This window comes from Zootoca vivipara, chromosome 15 (assembly GCF_965207765.1).
Source record: "Zootoca vivipara chromosome 15, rZooViv2.hap1.1, whole genome shotgun sequence".
In the NCBI taxonomy this organism is placed as follows: Eukaryota; Metazoa; Chordata; class Lepidosauria; order Squamata; family Lacertidae; genus Zootoca; species Zootoca vivipara.
In genome coordinates, this window is record NC_142598.1 from 15,813,729 (window position 1) to 15,827,439 (window position 13,711).

The following is a 13,711-nucleotide window of genomic DNA, read 5'->3' on the forward strand; positions in this document are numbered from 1 at the left end:
TGCTGGCTAATCAAACTTTTGTCTCTGGCTTCCACAGTGCACCACCTAAGATTCTGGCTTTGGACTTCCACTGCACATTCTGCCTAATTCCTGCCAGGCCCTGCAGTCTAGCCTCAGATGGGACTGCAGATTCTCCTCAGCCTGACCCACGGGAAGCAGCTCCTCTGAGGACAGAAGCTCCTCAGCAGAGAAGCTCTTGCTGGTAATAGCCGGAAAACCTATTATGCGCAATGCTTATCCATGTGTGTAATTTAATTTTGATTTTATTATTATTTTATCTAAACAATTTATATACCATTTAACTCTCAGGGACTGTTCAGTTGGTAGAGCAGGAGGTTCTTAATCTCAGAGGTCATGGGTTTGAGCCCCACATTGGGCAAAAGATTCCTGCATTGCAGGGGGTTGGACATCATCAGAAGAACCTTTTTTTGCCTCAGCCACTAGCCATAGCAATAAAATAAAATACAGTGTAACTGAAGATAGAGGTAAAAAACTTCAGCTATACAAAAAATGCATTCTGGAGGCTTACATCAATAATCAAATAATAGATCTAATTCTAATTGCCCCTGATGAAACTTTTGCAGTTTTTGCTGTTGCCTGATTAACTTGATCTGCTAGAAGAAAGGACACAGTAGCAATGGTTGAGCGACCTTGTGGACCTTCCAACTCTGCAATTCTATGTTGGGAGACCCTTATTCCCCCAACCCCTGAGCTACAATTCTCAAAGTGGTTTAGTAACCAATCCCTCTTCACAGCAACCCTGAAGACCAGGCTTCCTCAACCTCGGCCCTCCAGATGTTTTGAGACTACAATTCCCATTTTCCCTGACCACTGGTCCTGCTAGCTAGGGATCATGGGAGTTGTAGGCCAAAAACACCTGGAGGGCCAAGGTTGAGGAAGCCTGCTGAAGACTGTATGGTCAGGCTAACAATTCTCACCAAGAGCTACCAGCACTCTTTGGGGGAAGTCACGGCTGTTCAAAGCGGTATCATATCAGCTTAAATCAGGCTTAGGCAAACCCGGCCCTCCAGATGTTTTGGGACTACAACTCCCATCATCCCTAGCTAACAGGACCAGTGGTCAGGGATGATGGAAATTGTTGTCTCAAAACATCTGGAGGGCAGAGTTTGCCTATGCCTGGTTTAAATGCATGGTGCGAATGTGGGCTTAGTGAGGGGACCTTAAGATTTCAGGAGCGATGCCTGCCCAAGGAGGCAGTAAAGCCCAGAGTCAGTCGGTCATTCTGCAAGAGATTTAGCAGATGAAGCTAAACCCCTGAAACCTTGGATCAAACCCTGAGGTCTGGCAAACATGGGTGGCCATACGCTAAACAGGTCTTGTCCCTTTCACAGTAGTACAGAAGCAGGAATAAAAACTCCCTCTCCTACACAACTATGAAAGGTGCAATACCCCTGTCCTCCTTTGCCTTTCACCACCCTACTTGCTGCTCCATATGCAGGATTCTCCTGCTAACCTTCTGGCACTCCTTCCGCATGCAAAAGTCGAGCTCTTTGAACGCTTTGAGAGAGCATAAATTGCTGCACAAGGAGCATAGTCTGGATCATAGCTGCCAAGTTATCCCTTTTTTAAAGGGATTTTCCCTTATGCTGAATAGGCTTCCTCGTGAGAAAAGGGAAAACTTGGCAGCTATGGTCTGGATCCAGCCCTCAGTTTGGATCTTTTAGGGTCAAGACAGACATTGTGTTACACGCATGGCTGGCTCTTGCACGCATGTAAGCTTTGGGTAAACTAACTAACAGCCACCAGAGTGCGGAAAGGAAGTGGAATCCAGATGAGGCTATTAAGTGGGGACAAAGGGTTAAATCTCCTCTCTCCCCAAGATGCAATACCAGCCTGGAGCTGGTCCTCCAGCAGCTGCTATTTAGTTAACAAACAAACAAACAAACAAACAAACAAACAAACAAACAAGAAACCATGTAAAGGTGACACTCCGCCTTAAAGACATATCTAGTTTGGCTCTATACAAATATAATGAAAAATATAAAAAGGTAAACGTAAAGGGACCCCTGACCATTAGGTCCAGTCGTGACCGACTCTGGGGTTGCGCGCTCATCTCGCATTATTGGCCGAGGGAGCCGGCGTATAGCTTTCAGGTCATGTGGCCAGCATGACAAAGCCGCTTCTGGCAACCCAGAGCAGCACATGGAAACGCCATTTACCCTGCTGTAGCGGTTCCTATTTATCTACTTGCATTTTGACGTGCTTTCGAACTGCTAGGTTGGCAGGAGCTGGGACCAAGCAATGGGAGCTCACCCCGTCACAGGGATTCGAACCGCCGACCTTCTGATCAGCAAGCCCTAGGCTCAGTGGTTTAACCACAGCACCACCTGGGTCCCATATAATGAAAAATATACTGGCAGCCTAACACCCAATTTCTCACAAACCTGCCTCCACCAGCCAGCCAGTGAATACAAAAACACTTGGATAACTGACATCCACTTAAAAAAAAAAAGTACTACAATTGTAATTTAAACAGTGTGGATCAAATTAAATAAATTTAAAGCAAACATATGCGAGTGACTTGCAAGTTATGATGCGTTCATGCAGCGTACTCAGCAGTACAACCACAAAGTCTCTCACTGCAGCTAAGGCTGCACGGAAACATTATCTAAGAATGCCATGATTCTGCTTTTTGTACCTTCCTCCCACACTTCTTCCATCTCAACCACATACCTGCGTAGCGCAACGGAGCATCTTTGTCCAGAGCAAAGAGTGGGGGGTTCAGCAGGACTGTGTTGTCATTCTCCATGACGATGCCCTGATATTCAGCCTCGATCCATGGCTTGTGCTTGTTGGCTGGGGAAATTCGGGAGCGTAAAAAGGGTGGTAAGCAGGAATAAAACCATTCAGGTATATGCACGAGTTCAGGTTCACGTTTTTCCACACACCTTGCCGGCAGCCCTGCATCCTCCTTGTAGCTTTCTTTCATTTATATTTTCCCAACAATTTTTTAAATGGAATTTTAATAAGAACAAACAGGTTTAAGAAATAAAGGAGGGTGGTTTTTTTTTCATTTGAAAAAGGTCAGGTTGCCACGATTGCCAAGTATAGAATACAGCTATATGCAGTGTTTTAAAAAAAATGTTTAGGTACTCTCATTTTAACTCAAGGAAATCACCATTTTATAGTTCAAATCGGAGAAAATAAATTTACTGTAATGGACAAAAGTACAGTACAAAGATTCACAAAATGTTTAGGGGTATGCATATCCCTGCGTCCCTGCAGAAAAAAAAGCACTGGCTATATGATTTACTGAGTCAATAATAAAACGTACCAGGAAAGCAGGATGTGTCCTTATAATTACAGAGGGCTTCATGGTCTAAATCAGAACAATTGCAAATTTTTATTTCAAAAAGGAAGATTAAAAAATAACCCTGGACTGTAGTAAATGCAGGAAGTCACATAGCCCTGTAGTTCCTACGTTCCTGAGCCACAGCTTTTGTATATAAAATAAGATGAGACCAAATGGCAGAGAAGCTATCTCGAGCAATTTGTCCCCTGGACACTTCTAGCTTAACGCAGGATTTTTTCAATGAAGATTTTCCAAGTCCTTGTACCTTTTCCTCTGGATACAGTTCTACTTTTCACAAGAACAGAGAAAATACTTGAGGGGAACCCAGTAACCCCCCCCCCCCACAAAAATAAATAAAAAATCAGCTGAGGTTATTAATGGCTGTGAGTGCAGTCCCATCTATATTAAACGTAATACGTTCCACTGAAACAGTTTGACTTACTTCTGAGAAAACAAGGATGGGATTGGGGTGAGCATTCCGTCGAAAGCAACGGGATGTAAATTAATTGCAAATGAGGATATAACTAGCTTTAATTGGATTTAGGGACTCGGGATTAAGGTCGGCATGTTCAGCAGTCGGCTGATCAAATATTGTTCAATGTTCCAAGAATGCCACTGTCTGGATCCTTGCTGTTTTTATTTTATCATAGTGTCAAGTGCACAGATAGCTCAGATGGTTAGAGCATGATGCTGATCATGCCAAGGTTGCAGGTTTGATCCTCAATCCTAGGGGATAGCTGCATATTCCTGCATTGCAGGGGGCTGGACTAGATGTTCCTCAGGGTCCCTTCCAACTCTACAAATCTATGATTCTATGTGTTAGCAAGGTCCCCTCGCCCTGTAGCAGTCAGAGGCAAACTAAGAGGCATAGCACAGCTTCTCCCAATGGCTGCCTGCCATGCCTGCGGGTGTCTCCAAACAGGGACACATTTCAACAATGGCTAGAGTGCCAAACTAGGAGCTGGGAGTCCAGGGTTCAAATCCCAACTCAGCCATGAAGATCATTGGGTGACCTTGGGCCGCTCACTGCCTCTCAGCCTAACTTACCTAACAAGGTTGTTGTGGGGAGAAGCATGTACACCACCTTGAGCTCCTTAGCGGAAAAAAGGTGGGAGATAAATGCGATAGATAGATAGATAGATAGATAGATAGATAGATAGATAGATAGGTAGATAGATAGATAGATAAAATGATTGACAGACAGACAGAGAGAGGCCACTGTCGAAGGGGCTGAGTGGCCTTGAACCTCCCTAGGATGAAGCTGAGCCAAACACAAACTCTCAGCCTGGCCTAATTAACAGGGTTGTTGTGGGGATAAACCTTGGGGGTAAAATAAAATATGTAATGAAAATAAATAATTCACGGCATTTTTTTTTTTACGTTAACAACATTATTTTACAAAAGCAGGGTTCCGTTTTGGGAATTTTTGTTAACGTGATTATTAATGTCAGTATCAAACCTACTGGTGGTTCTACATTGTTCTCATAATGTCAAAAGCTTTAGAGATAGTTGATCATGATTTGTCAATATTTGACGGGGCAGCTCCTCAACCTTTTTCAGCATCTAGACAATGTTTTTTGTTTGTTTAATCCTTTTATTTCTATATATGCACACAAACCAACCATGCCAACAACATTCTGCCCAGAAAGATCCTTACTCAAAGCATCTGACGATGCAACATCATCATAACAACAACAACAACAACAACAATAATAATAATAACAACAATAATAAAGTATCCTGAAATCTTGTAAATCTCGTGGTTTGACATTTATTTGATGGGGTTGAGGATGTGGAAGCTTGGGAGTTTTTGCCCTGCATTTCGAGAAAATGATTGCGGAATGACGGAAAGCTATCTATTAAAAAAAAATCCCGAAACCCATCTGTTTGCTTTGACACAATAAGAAGCTTAAAAATAGAACCTTCGGCAACTCGCAAATCATCACCCTCATTCTAGGCAGTGCCATCGATACATTTCACATGCAACCAATAATTTCATAAGCAGACCATCAGATCCCTGCCTGTAAGGAGCTTACAACTCCTGTGTTTCAACAGCAGACAAGAGGATAGAAGGAAAAGTGAAGAGTAACATTGAGGGAAGGGTGCGTGAGAGCAAACGCAGTCGTCCTTAGCTAGTTTTGATTGGAAATGAGGACTAAAGGGTTATGCCTAAGAGACCCCCAAGGAGAAAAGCAGGTTTTTATCATTCACGTCGGAGGCCTTAAGATACACCCCCCCCCCGAAATAGCCTCAGCTCAGCTTTCTCCATGCATCATCCACCCGTCCCAATATCCCTTGCTCTGCCCTGGCATGTGCCATATTCCCCTTGGCCCCTCCTTGTTGCCCAAAGCGCTAATCCTGTTGGCTGGATCCGGTCCAGGCTCAACATTGAGGCAGCAGCCGGCAGGAGGCTCTGAAAAATGTCACAGGCCCAGAAATAGCAAATTAATCTTTATCACACAACCTCCAGGGCAAGGAAAACAAGAGGAAGGTTTGGGGGGGGAGGTGAAGAGAGAATATTCAGAAAGGGAGAATTGCTATAAATTAACACGCTCCCTCCCCACCAACCAATCCTTGGTAAAATTGGGTCTCTGGGATTAGATCACAATGGCCTAGTTGCGACCCCCCCAGCTCACGAACTCATCCCTCACAGAGGCAACAGGGCTCTGTCCATTCACAACTGAGCAACGCTATAAAGCCCTTGGGAAGATATTCAGAATATTCAGATATTCACACAGCAGCAAAATGTGGATTTGCACCAGCCTGTCTCTCCACTGATGTATGGGCATCTACACAATGTCCTCCTCATTCCAGTGTTGTCCCAGACCTTTCCCTATTTAAATGCCGGGGGTTTCAACCCCTGGAAAGTCCCAACTGGAAAAACCTGAATTTAAAGGTGGAAATGCCCGGAACAACACAGGGACGGGGGTCCACATTTTGTTTCCAGTATGTACAAGCCCAATGTCTCAAAAGCATCTACCCTTAGGGGATATTCCCTCCTCAGTATTTCCCCAGTTCTTGCAGTGAACCACCCCATAGCCTTCTGGTGTGAAACTGGCATTAGTGGTGACCCTAATACTCTGGGTTTTTATACAGGGCCAGCCCTGCCATTAGACAAAATGTGGCAACCACCTCAGGCTGCAGATGCTGGAGGGCCAGCACATCTCTAAGCTAGCCAACTGCCCCCAAGGTGTGGTGGGAAAATACAGTTCTCTTGCCAGTGTTGAAATGAGATTCAGCGGCTCTGCCACTTGGGTTCTGAACTTGGACTAGGGAGGGGCATCATCTGTCCTTGGCCTCAGGCAGTGAAAGGTCACAGGTCAGCCCTAAGCCCATTTATGCTTACTGAGGATTTCCACAAGTGTTCCTTATAAGGATGCCATTTTGAGACATTGATTCAGAAAAAAGAAGTTTGCCTCTTTTCTAGAGTGGGAGGCTGATACGCCTGAATCACTGAATCCAGTGATAATTTCATCTGCTTAAACCTCCCTGAAATGAAGAGTTCTTGCAGCACTAAAGCATGAAACTTATGAAGGTGATCTTCCTGGCAGAGTGGAGTCGTTGCTAATTAGTGGAACTTTATTTCCGCAAATACAGGATGGGAGACATCTGGCTTGAGAGCAGTACATGTGAAAAGGATCTAGGAGTCCTGGTAGACCACAAACTTGACATGAGTCAACAGTGTGATGCAGAAGCTAAAAAAGCCGATGCAATTCTGGGCGGCATCAATAGGAGTATAGCATCTAGATCAAGGGAAGTAATAGTACCACTGTATTCCGCTCTGGTCAGACCTCACCTGGAATACTGTGTCCAGTTCTGGGCACCACAGTTCAAGAAGGATACTGACAAGTTGGAACGTGTCCAGAGGAGGGCAACCAAAATGGTCAAATTCCTGGAAACAATGCCTTATGAGGAACGGCTTAGGGAGCTGGGTATGTTTAGCCTGGAGAAGAGAAGGTTAAGGGGTGATATGATAGCCATGTTCAAATATATAAAAGGATGTCATATAGAGGAGGGTGAAAGGTTGTTTTCTGCTGCTCCAGAGAAGCGGACACGGAGCAATGGATTCAAAGTATAAGAAAGAAGATTCCACCTAAACATTAGGAAGAACTTCCTGACAGTAAGAGCTGTTTGACAGTGGAATTTGCTGCCAAGAAGTGTGGTGGAGTCTACTTCTTTGGAGGTCTTTAAGCAGAGGCTTGACAGCCATATGTCAAGAATGCTTTGATGGTGTTTCCTGCTTGGCAGGGGTTTGGACTGGATGGCCCTTGTGGTCTCTTCCAACTCTATGATTCTATGATTTCTCTCTCTTTATTTTAATCTCGTCTATTTCTTCTTTTCTTCTGCTTCTTCCTCTCTCTCTCTCTCTTCTTCCTGCTTTTCTTTCTTTCTCTTTTCACCTGTTTCTATTGTATTTAGATCACTGTTTTAGTTTTGGACAAATATATATATATATATGATATTAAGTTTTGCATTTTTCTTTATGAATCCTAATAAAATTTATTCAAAGAAAGAAAGAGAATGCCATTTGGCTTTTCCAGCAAAACGTCTTAGGCCAGTCCTTATGCCAGGCACCAAGGCCATCCTGATGTGGGAGAACTGTGTGACCTCCAAGCCACGCACTGTATCTACAGCTGTTACCATTTGTGCAATGACCACAGCACCTCAAAAAAGCACCATCAAGGTCAAAAAAAAGGGATGCAGACATGTACACAGCTGCCATGTGGAGCAAGCAGTCCATGCAAATGGAGCCAGGTCCAGATGCAAGTCCACTGATGGCTCCGTATCTCCTGAGGGTCTCCCATGGGGCACTGCCTGCTTATGGATCCATGCCAATTCCAGGGATGCTGAGCAGGGTGGAGAGAAAAAGAGATAGAAGAAAATCCACTCTGTCATAATAACACCAGAACTGGAGAGCTCTAGTGAACATGGTTTGCAAGAAAGGAACACCCTTCCTTACAGAATTCATTACAAGATGCAGTGTGGTAACAGCCATTAGCTTTGATGACAGGCTCGGCCCTACCATAAGGCAGAGGGAGGCTGCTGCCTCAGGCAGCAGATGCTGGGGGTGTGGTGGTGGATGCCAGCAAAGTGTTGGGACGATAGATCTCTGTGCGCCTAGCAAGCCAGCCTGCTGCCCTCAGGTACGGCAGAAGCTGCAGCCGCACCACCACCAGTGTTGAAACAAGATTCAGTTGCCTGTCCAGTTTTGTTACATGGAACCAAAGGAGGGGAGAGCCACAGAGTCCTTTGCCTCAGGCAGCAAAATGTATTGGGACAGCCTTGTTTGACAGCTTTTGAAGAGCCTGGGACAGAGGTGTGCCATCTTCTCAAGTTGATTGAGGGGGCCAGACACGATGTCCTGATGTTGCATGTGCACAACATCACAAGGACACCCTCTGAACACTGAGGGGCCCCGGCCTCCTCAAAAAACAGCAACCATGGAGGGGACTGCCTCAGCCCCTAGGAGCTGGTGCAAATGGCATTGGACAAATTCAGCAGGATAAGGTTAGGTCTATCACATCACCGGTGATGGTAGCTTTGAGTGTGCCTTTGAGTACCAGAGGCTGAGGGCAAAACACGAGAGAGGGGGCGGAGAGGGAGAGGGAGGCCATCACTAGGCTCTACTCCCAACAATGGAAAATAAATACCAGTAGACCCTAGAGGATGGTCTTGATCCAGAAAGGCAGTCCTTTTGCACTTATATTCTTGTGCATGTCTAGCATTCAATACCAGCTCCGAGGAAGAATAGATGTGCAAAACCTGGGATGGAATACTGGCGTGTGTGTGTGTGTTGGAGAATGGGGAAGGAAGCCACAGGGGGTCTGCAAGGTAGGATATTCATCTCACCAAATTGATTTCAAGGTTGTCGTGTTAAAAAACAAAAAAAACCCAGCATAACATCTACTATTTCCCCTTTCTTGCTAGTATGCTGCTATTTCTTGCTTGTGTGACTTGCCACAATCCTGCATACCCTAAAATGGAACACACACACATTCCGATCTCACACCCTGTTCTGAGTCCCCATATATTGCCCCTTGCCACCACCCCACCAATAGAAAACAGGAATTTGCTGCTGTGCAAGATACCCCTGTTGCTGGGGTAACAAGCAAGGTAGCAGAGGATTAAATCCTTTACTTTTCCCGTCTGCCACTTGAAGAGCCCTTGGTGATTTCTTCAGAAGAGGCTTTTTTTCCTTTTCCTTTTCCAATTGGGGACTTGGGCGGATTCTGAACCTCCCTGAGAAATTCCAATGAAGAGGCCAAGCCAGGCACCCGTGGCTGCATCGTGTGCTCAGAATTGGGTATCAGGGAGAGCAAGAATATCTATTCCACTTGATCTGCAAAACCAACAGGCATGCTGAATCCCAATGCTGCTGCAGAGCTCCCCCCAGCTCCCCCCCCTCTCTCTCACACACACACAAGGTTTGAGGCAGGAGAGTAGTGGCAACAGAAATCAAGACTCCTTAGCACTCTCCATCCTTCCTTCTGCTGCATGCGATGGCAAAGAATCTCCTCCATCCCACCCGCAAATGTTTAGGTTCTGCCTTTTCCCCTTTCCTGAGTTTTGCACACCTTTCTACCCCCCCCCCGACTTTTTCTTGTGTTGCTGGTGCCCACGACCACAGATCTTGTAACCTCCCTCCCTCTTTCTCACACACACAGATGCGTGTGTGCGTGTTTCCAAGGTCCGTGCCTCGAATGCTGAAGCTGTTGCACCGTGCTCTGCAGCTCCCCGTTTAGCTCTGCAGCTCCCCCCCCCGCTCTGTCCCCACCCTCCTCAAATAGATTATAGATTTCTCCATAATTAATCCGACAGACAGGCGAACAAACTAGGACCTAAGGCTGTGAAAGAGGCAACCCGGGGAGAGATGGGGAGGCTGGCTTGGGTGCTGTACAGAGAAGAAGCGCATCCATCGGGGAGATGGGCAAACAGCCACAGAAGAGGGGGCAGCTAAAGAAGAAGCCCCATGGCGTTTCGAATCGATATGGGCTTGAAAACATGGGCTGGGCGTGTGCCAACGGATAGGCGAGGGAAGGAGGGAGGGAGGTGGGTGGGTGGCAGATAAACAGGAGAGGCACACAAGTGGGTGCAGCAGGAAAGGACTTGAAGCTGCAAGGGGAGCGAGCAGGTGGGAAGACGGAGAGCGAGCAGCGGCAAAGGGGCGATTGCTGGCTGGGCTGGGCCCTGAGAGGGCGGCGGGGGGAGCCTCTGCCCAGCTCCGTCTCTGCACACACACTCCCCGCAGCCCCAGGGATGGACGGGTGGAAGTGGAGCCAGTGTAACAGCTGCGCGCCCGGTCGGACCAGATGGCTGGCTAGGATCGGGGAGGCGCGGGCGGAGGGCGCAAACCACCCACCCACCCGCGCGCCTGCCTGCCTGCCCTCCTCTTCCTCCTCCTCCACCTCGGGGAGCCCTGGTCCTTCTTGCTCGCCCGCCGTCGAGGAGCTTCCCCGCTCACACGCCCTCTCGCGCGCTCACCTTTGTTGCCGAGGGCGCAAGCGAGGACGAGCAGGACGAGGGGGAGCGCGGCGAGGGGCTGCCCCCTGCCCATCTTGGACGACGACCCCAGCGGGACGCGCGCTCCGGCCGCTCGCAGAGGTGGCTTGGCGGTCGCCTCGCCCTCGCGCCTGCTCCCACCCCACCTCAGCTCCAGCAGGCGCGGGCTGTCGAGGAGGCGCTCGCTTCGCGGGGCACCGACCGAGCGCAGGCTGGAGACGGAGGGCAGCTCCCGTTCGCTGCTTCGCGCTGCCTTCACTGCCCCAGCCCAGCCCAGCCAGCCCAGCCCCTGTACTGCAGCATGATGTCAGCAGCGCCCGACGCTGATTGATGGGCGCTAGCAGCCAATGCGAGGGGCGCCGGAGCCAGGTGCTGCAGGAGAGGGAGGGGACCAAGGTTGGGCGGGGGGCGAGGGGGAGGGTTCCCGGGTTTTTTCCTCTCTGGGGAATGAGGGAGGCGGGTTCCTGCGCGCGAGCCGTGGGCCGTCGAGGCTGCTGGGCTGGGAACTTTAGAGGGGACTTCAGCCGAGTTGGGGCATCTTAGCGTAGCTGGACCATAAAGAAGGCTGATCTTCGAAGAATTGATGCTTTTGAATTATGGTGCTGGAGGAGACTCTTGAGAGTTCCATGGACTGCAAGAAAATCAAACCTATCTATTCTTAAGGAAATCAGCCCTGAGTGCTCACTGGAAGGACAGATCCTGAAGCTGAGGCTCCAAGACTTTAGCCACCTTATGAGAAGAGAAGACTCCCTGGAAAAGACCCTGATTTTGGGAAAGATGGAGGGCACAAGGAGAAGGGGACGACAGAGGACGAGATGGTTGGACAGTGTTCTCGAAGCTACCAAACTGCGGGAGGCAGTGGAAGACAGGAGTGTCTGGCGTGCTCTGGTCCATGGGGTCACGAAGAGTCGGACACCACTAAATGAGTACAAAGTACAAAGCGCAGCTCATTCTCCCCGGGTTCTCTGCTCCATAGCTGGTATGGAGCTGCGGAGAGAGAAAGCGGCCTACAAATAGCTTGTGTTATTTATTAAATTTGTATGCCGCCCTTCACCTGTAGGTCTCAGGGCGGTTCACAACTTGAAAATATGAGATAAAAACACCGAATGCATAATAAAGACAAGAAACAAGAACAAAACAAACCAATCACCCCCTCATACCGCAAACACATTTAAAAGGATTTAGGATAGTGGTTCTCCAAGGATGGCAAGTGTGGCAAGGACAATCAAAGAAACATTTGAACATTTCTGTGTACTATAGAATAGCACCCAAATAATTTTTCTTGGACATACAACCAGAAACAGCATCCACACCTCTCTTCAGATACATCGGCTATTCTTCTACAGTTCTCCTCAACATATTAACATCGGCTATTCTTCTACAGTTCTCCTCAACATATTAATGTGAACAGGGATTTTCAACTCTGACAAATATGAAACATCAGAAAAGGGAAATACTTCTTGGTGTCGATGAGGAGATGAGAATTTGTCTCATCAGACCTCATATAAATGAGATTGCCTGGCAAAAGCAAGCTCACACCTCTCATGGAGTTTGTATACATACTCAAAGTACATATGGAAAAGCCTTGTTCATAATTTCATTTTGGGGGTGACTCGAGTCCTTATGTAACTGTCCCATGGTTATATTATAAAGTTGTTGTGTTCTATGTTACAAATCAAGCACTTCTAGAAGTTGTTTCTTTTTTGTTTACCAACATCTTTCTTATTTTTAAAAAAGCATTTAGTATGGCACAAGCAATTTTTTATTCTGAAAGTGTGCCCCCCCTAAGGTAAAATAACAAAATTCCTTCAGTAGCACCTTAAAGACCAACTAAGTTTTTATTTTGGTATGAGCTTTCGTGTGCATGCACGCTTCTTCAGATACACTTGAAACAGAAACCAAGGTAAAGTTTGAGAACCACTGATATAGGATGTTAGTCATATAGCTGTATGCCAGAGGCATGGCACTATTAGAAGGTGGATTCCTCCTGGGCTGGAGAGTACCTGGTCTTCCCTTGATAAGGTTCACACAGTTGCTTGTGTTTCTGCCACTCTTATTTAGGGTAGGGGCAGAGCTTCTTGGCATCCTGAGAGGCAAATTGGCCACACTGTATTCAATGCTGGCAAATGTGCTTGGTGCTGTATAGAACACAGGGCTGTGTAGGTTCACATGTGTAGGTACGCAGTACAATCTTTCATCGGCTCAACGCACAGCACTTGATTTCTGTAAGGTGACAGTATGAGCTGCCTCCACTAGAGAAACCTTCTTTGGCTTCATGTGACGCAAAGGGTCTGATCTACTGTGAAACTGATGAAGATTAAGCTTCAGGGACTCTAACCTCAGAGGGGTGCCCACTTTAGTCCACATTGGTTTAAATTGTTGCGTATTGTAGACACGACTCGAAAACTACAAGGCATAGCAAATTTTTGTTTCCACCAATAACTTGGATACGTGAGATAATCCAGCACAGCAGTCTTAATCAAAATCTGAGATGCAGTTGTTAATAATAATAATAATAATAATAATAAATGTGGTGATCTGTCATGGAGCAACCCCATTGAAGAAGATATGGTAACTCGTTGCTGGTTGCAAAGCGCCCCCCATAACAGTTCAAGCTTCAGAGCCCCCCCCCCAAAAATGTAGGTCCGCCACTAGTGTGACATCAGGTAAAAAGGTAAAGGACCCCTGGACAGTTAAGTCTAGTCAAAGGCAACTATGGGGTGCTCATCTTGCTTTCAGGCCAAGGGAGCCAGCGTTTGTCCACAGACAGCTTTCCGGGTCATGTGGCCAGCATGACTAAACCGCTTCTGGTGCAACGGAACACCGTGACAGAAGCCAGAGTGCACGGAAATGCCATTTACCTTCCCATGGCAGCGGTACCTATTTATCTACTTGCAC

At 47.0% G+C, this 13,711-nt stretch overlaps 1 protein-coding gene across 1 annotated transcript in view; it reads right to left on the reverse strand.

Annotated features, from left to right (window-relative positions):
* The window catches only part of CLSTN3 (calsyntenin 3), a 37,155-nt gene extending 24,672 nt beyond the window's left edge, over nucleotides 1-12,483 (reverse strand). Inside the window, exons 1-2 of the mRNA XM_035140952.3 lie at nucleotides 10,796-12,483; nucleotides 2,695-2,817 (exon numbers count right to left, since the gene is read on the reverse strand). Coding sequence (XP_034996843.1) covers nucleotides 2,695-2,817; nucleotides 10,796-10,868 — 196 coding nt within the window. The 5' untranslated portion in view covers nucleotides 10,869-12,483. The remainder of the gene's footprint in view (nucleotides 1-2,694; nucleotides 2,818-10,795) is intronic.
* Nucleotides 12,484-13,711: the final 1,228 nt, after the last annotated feature.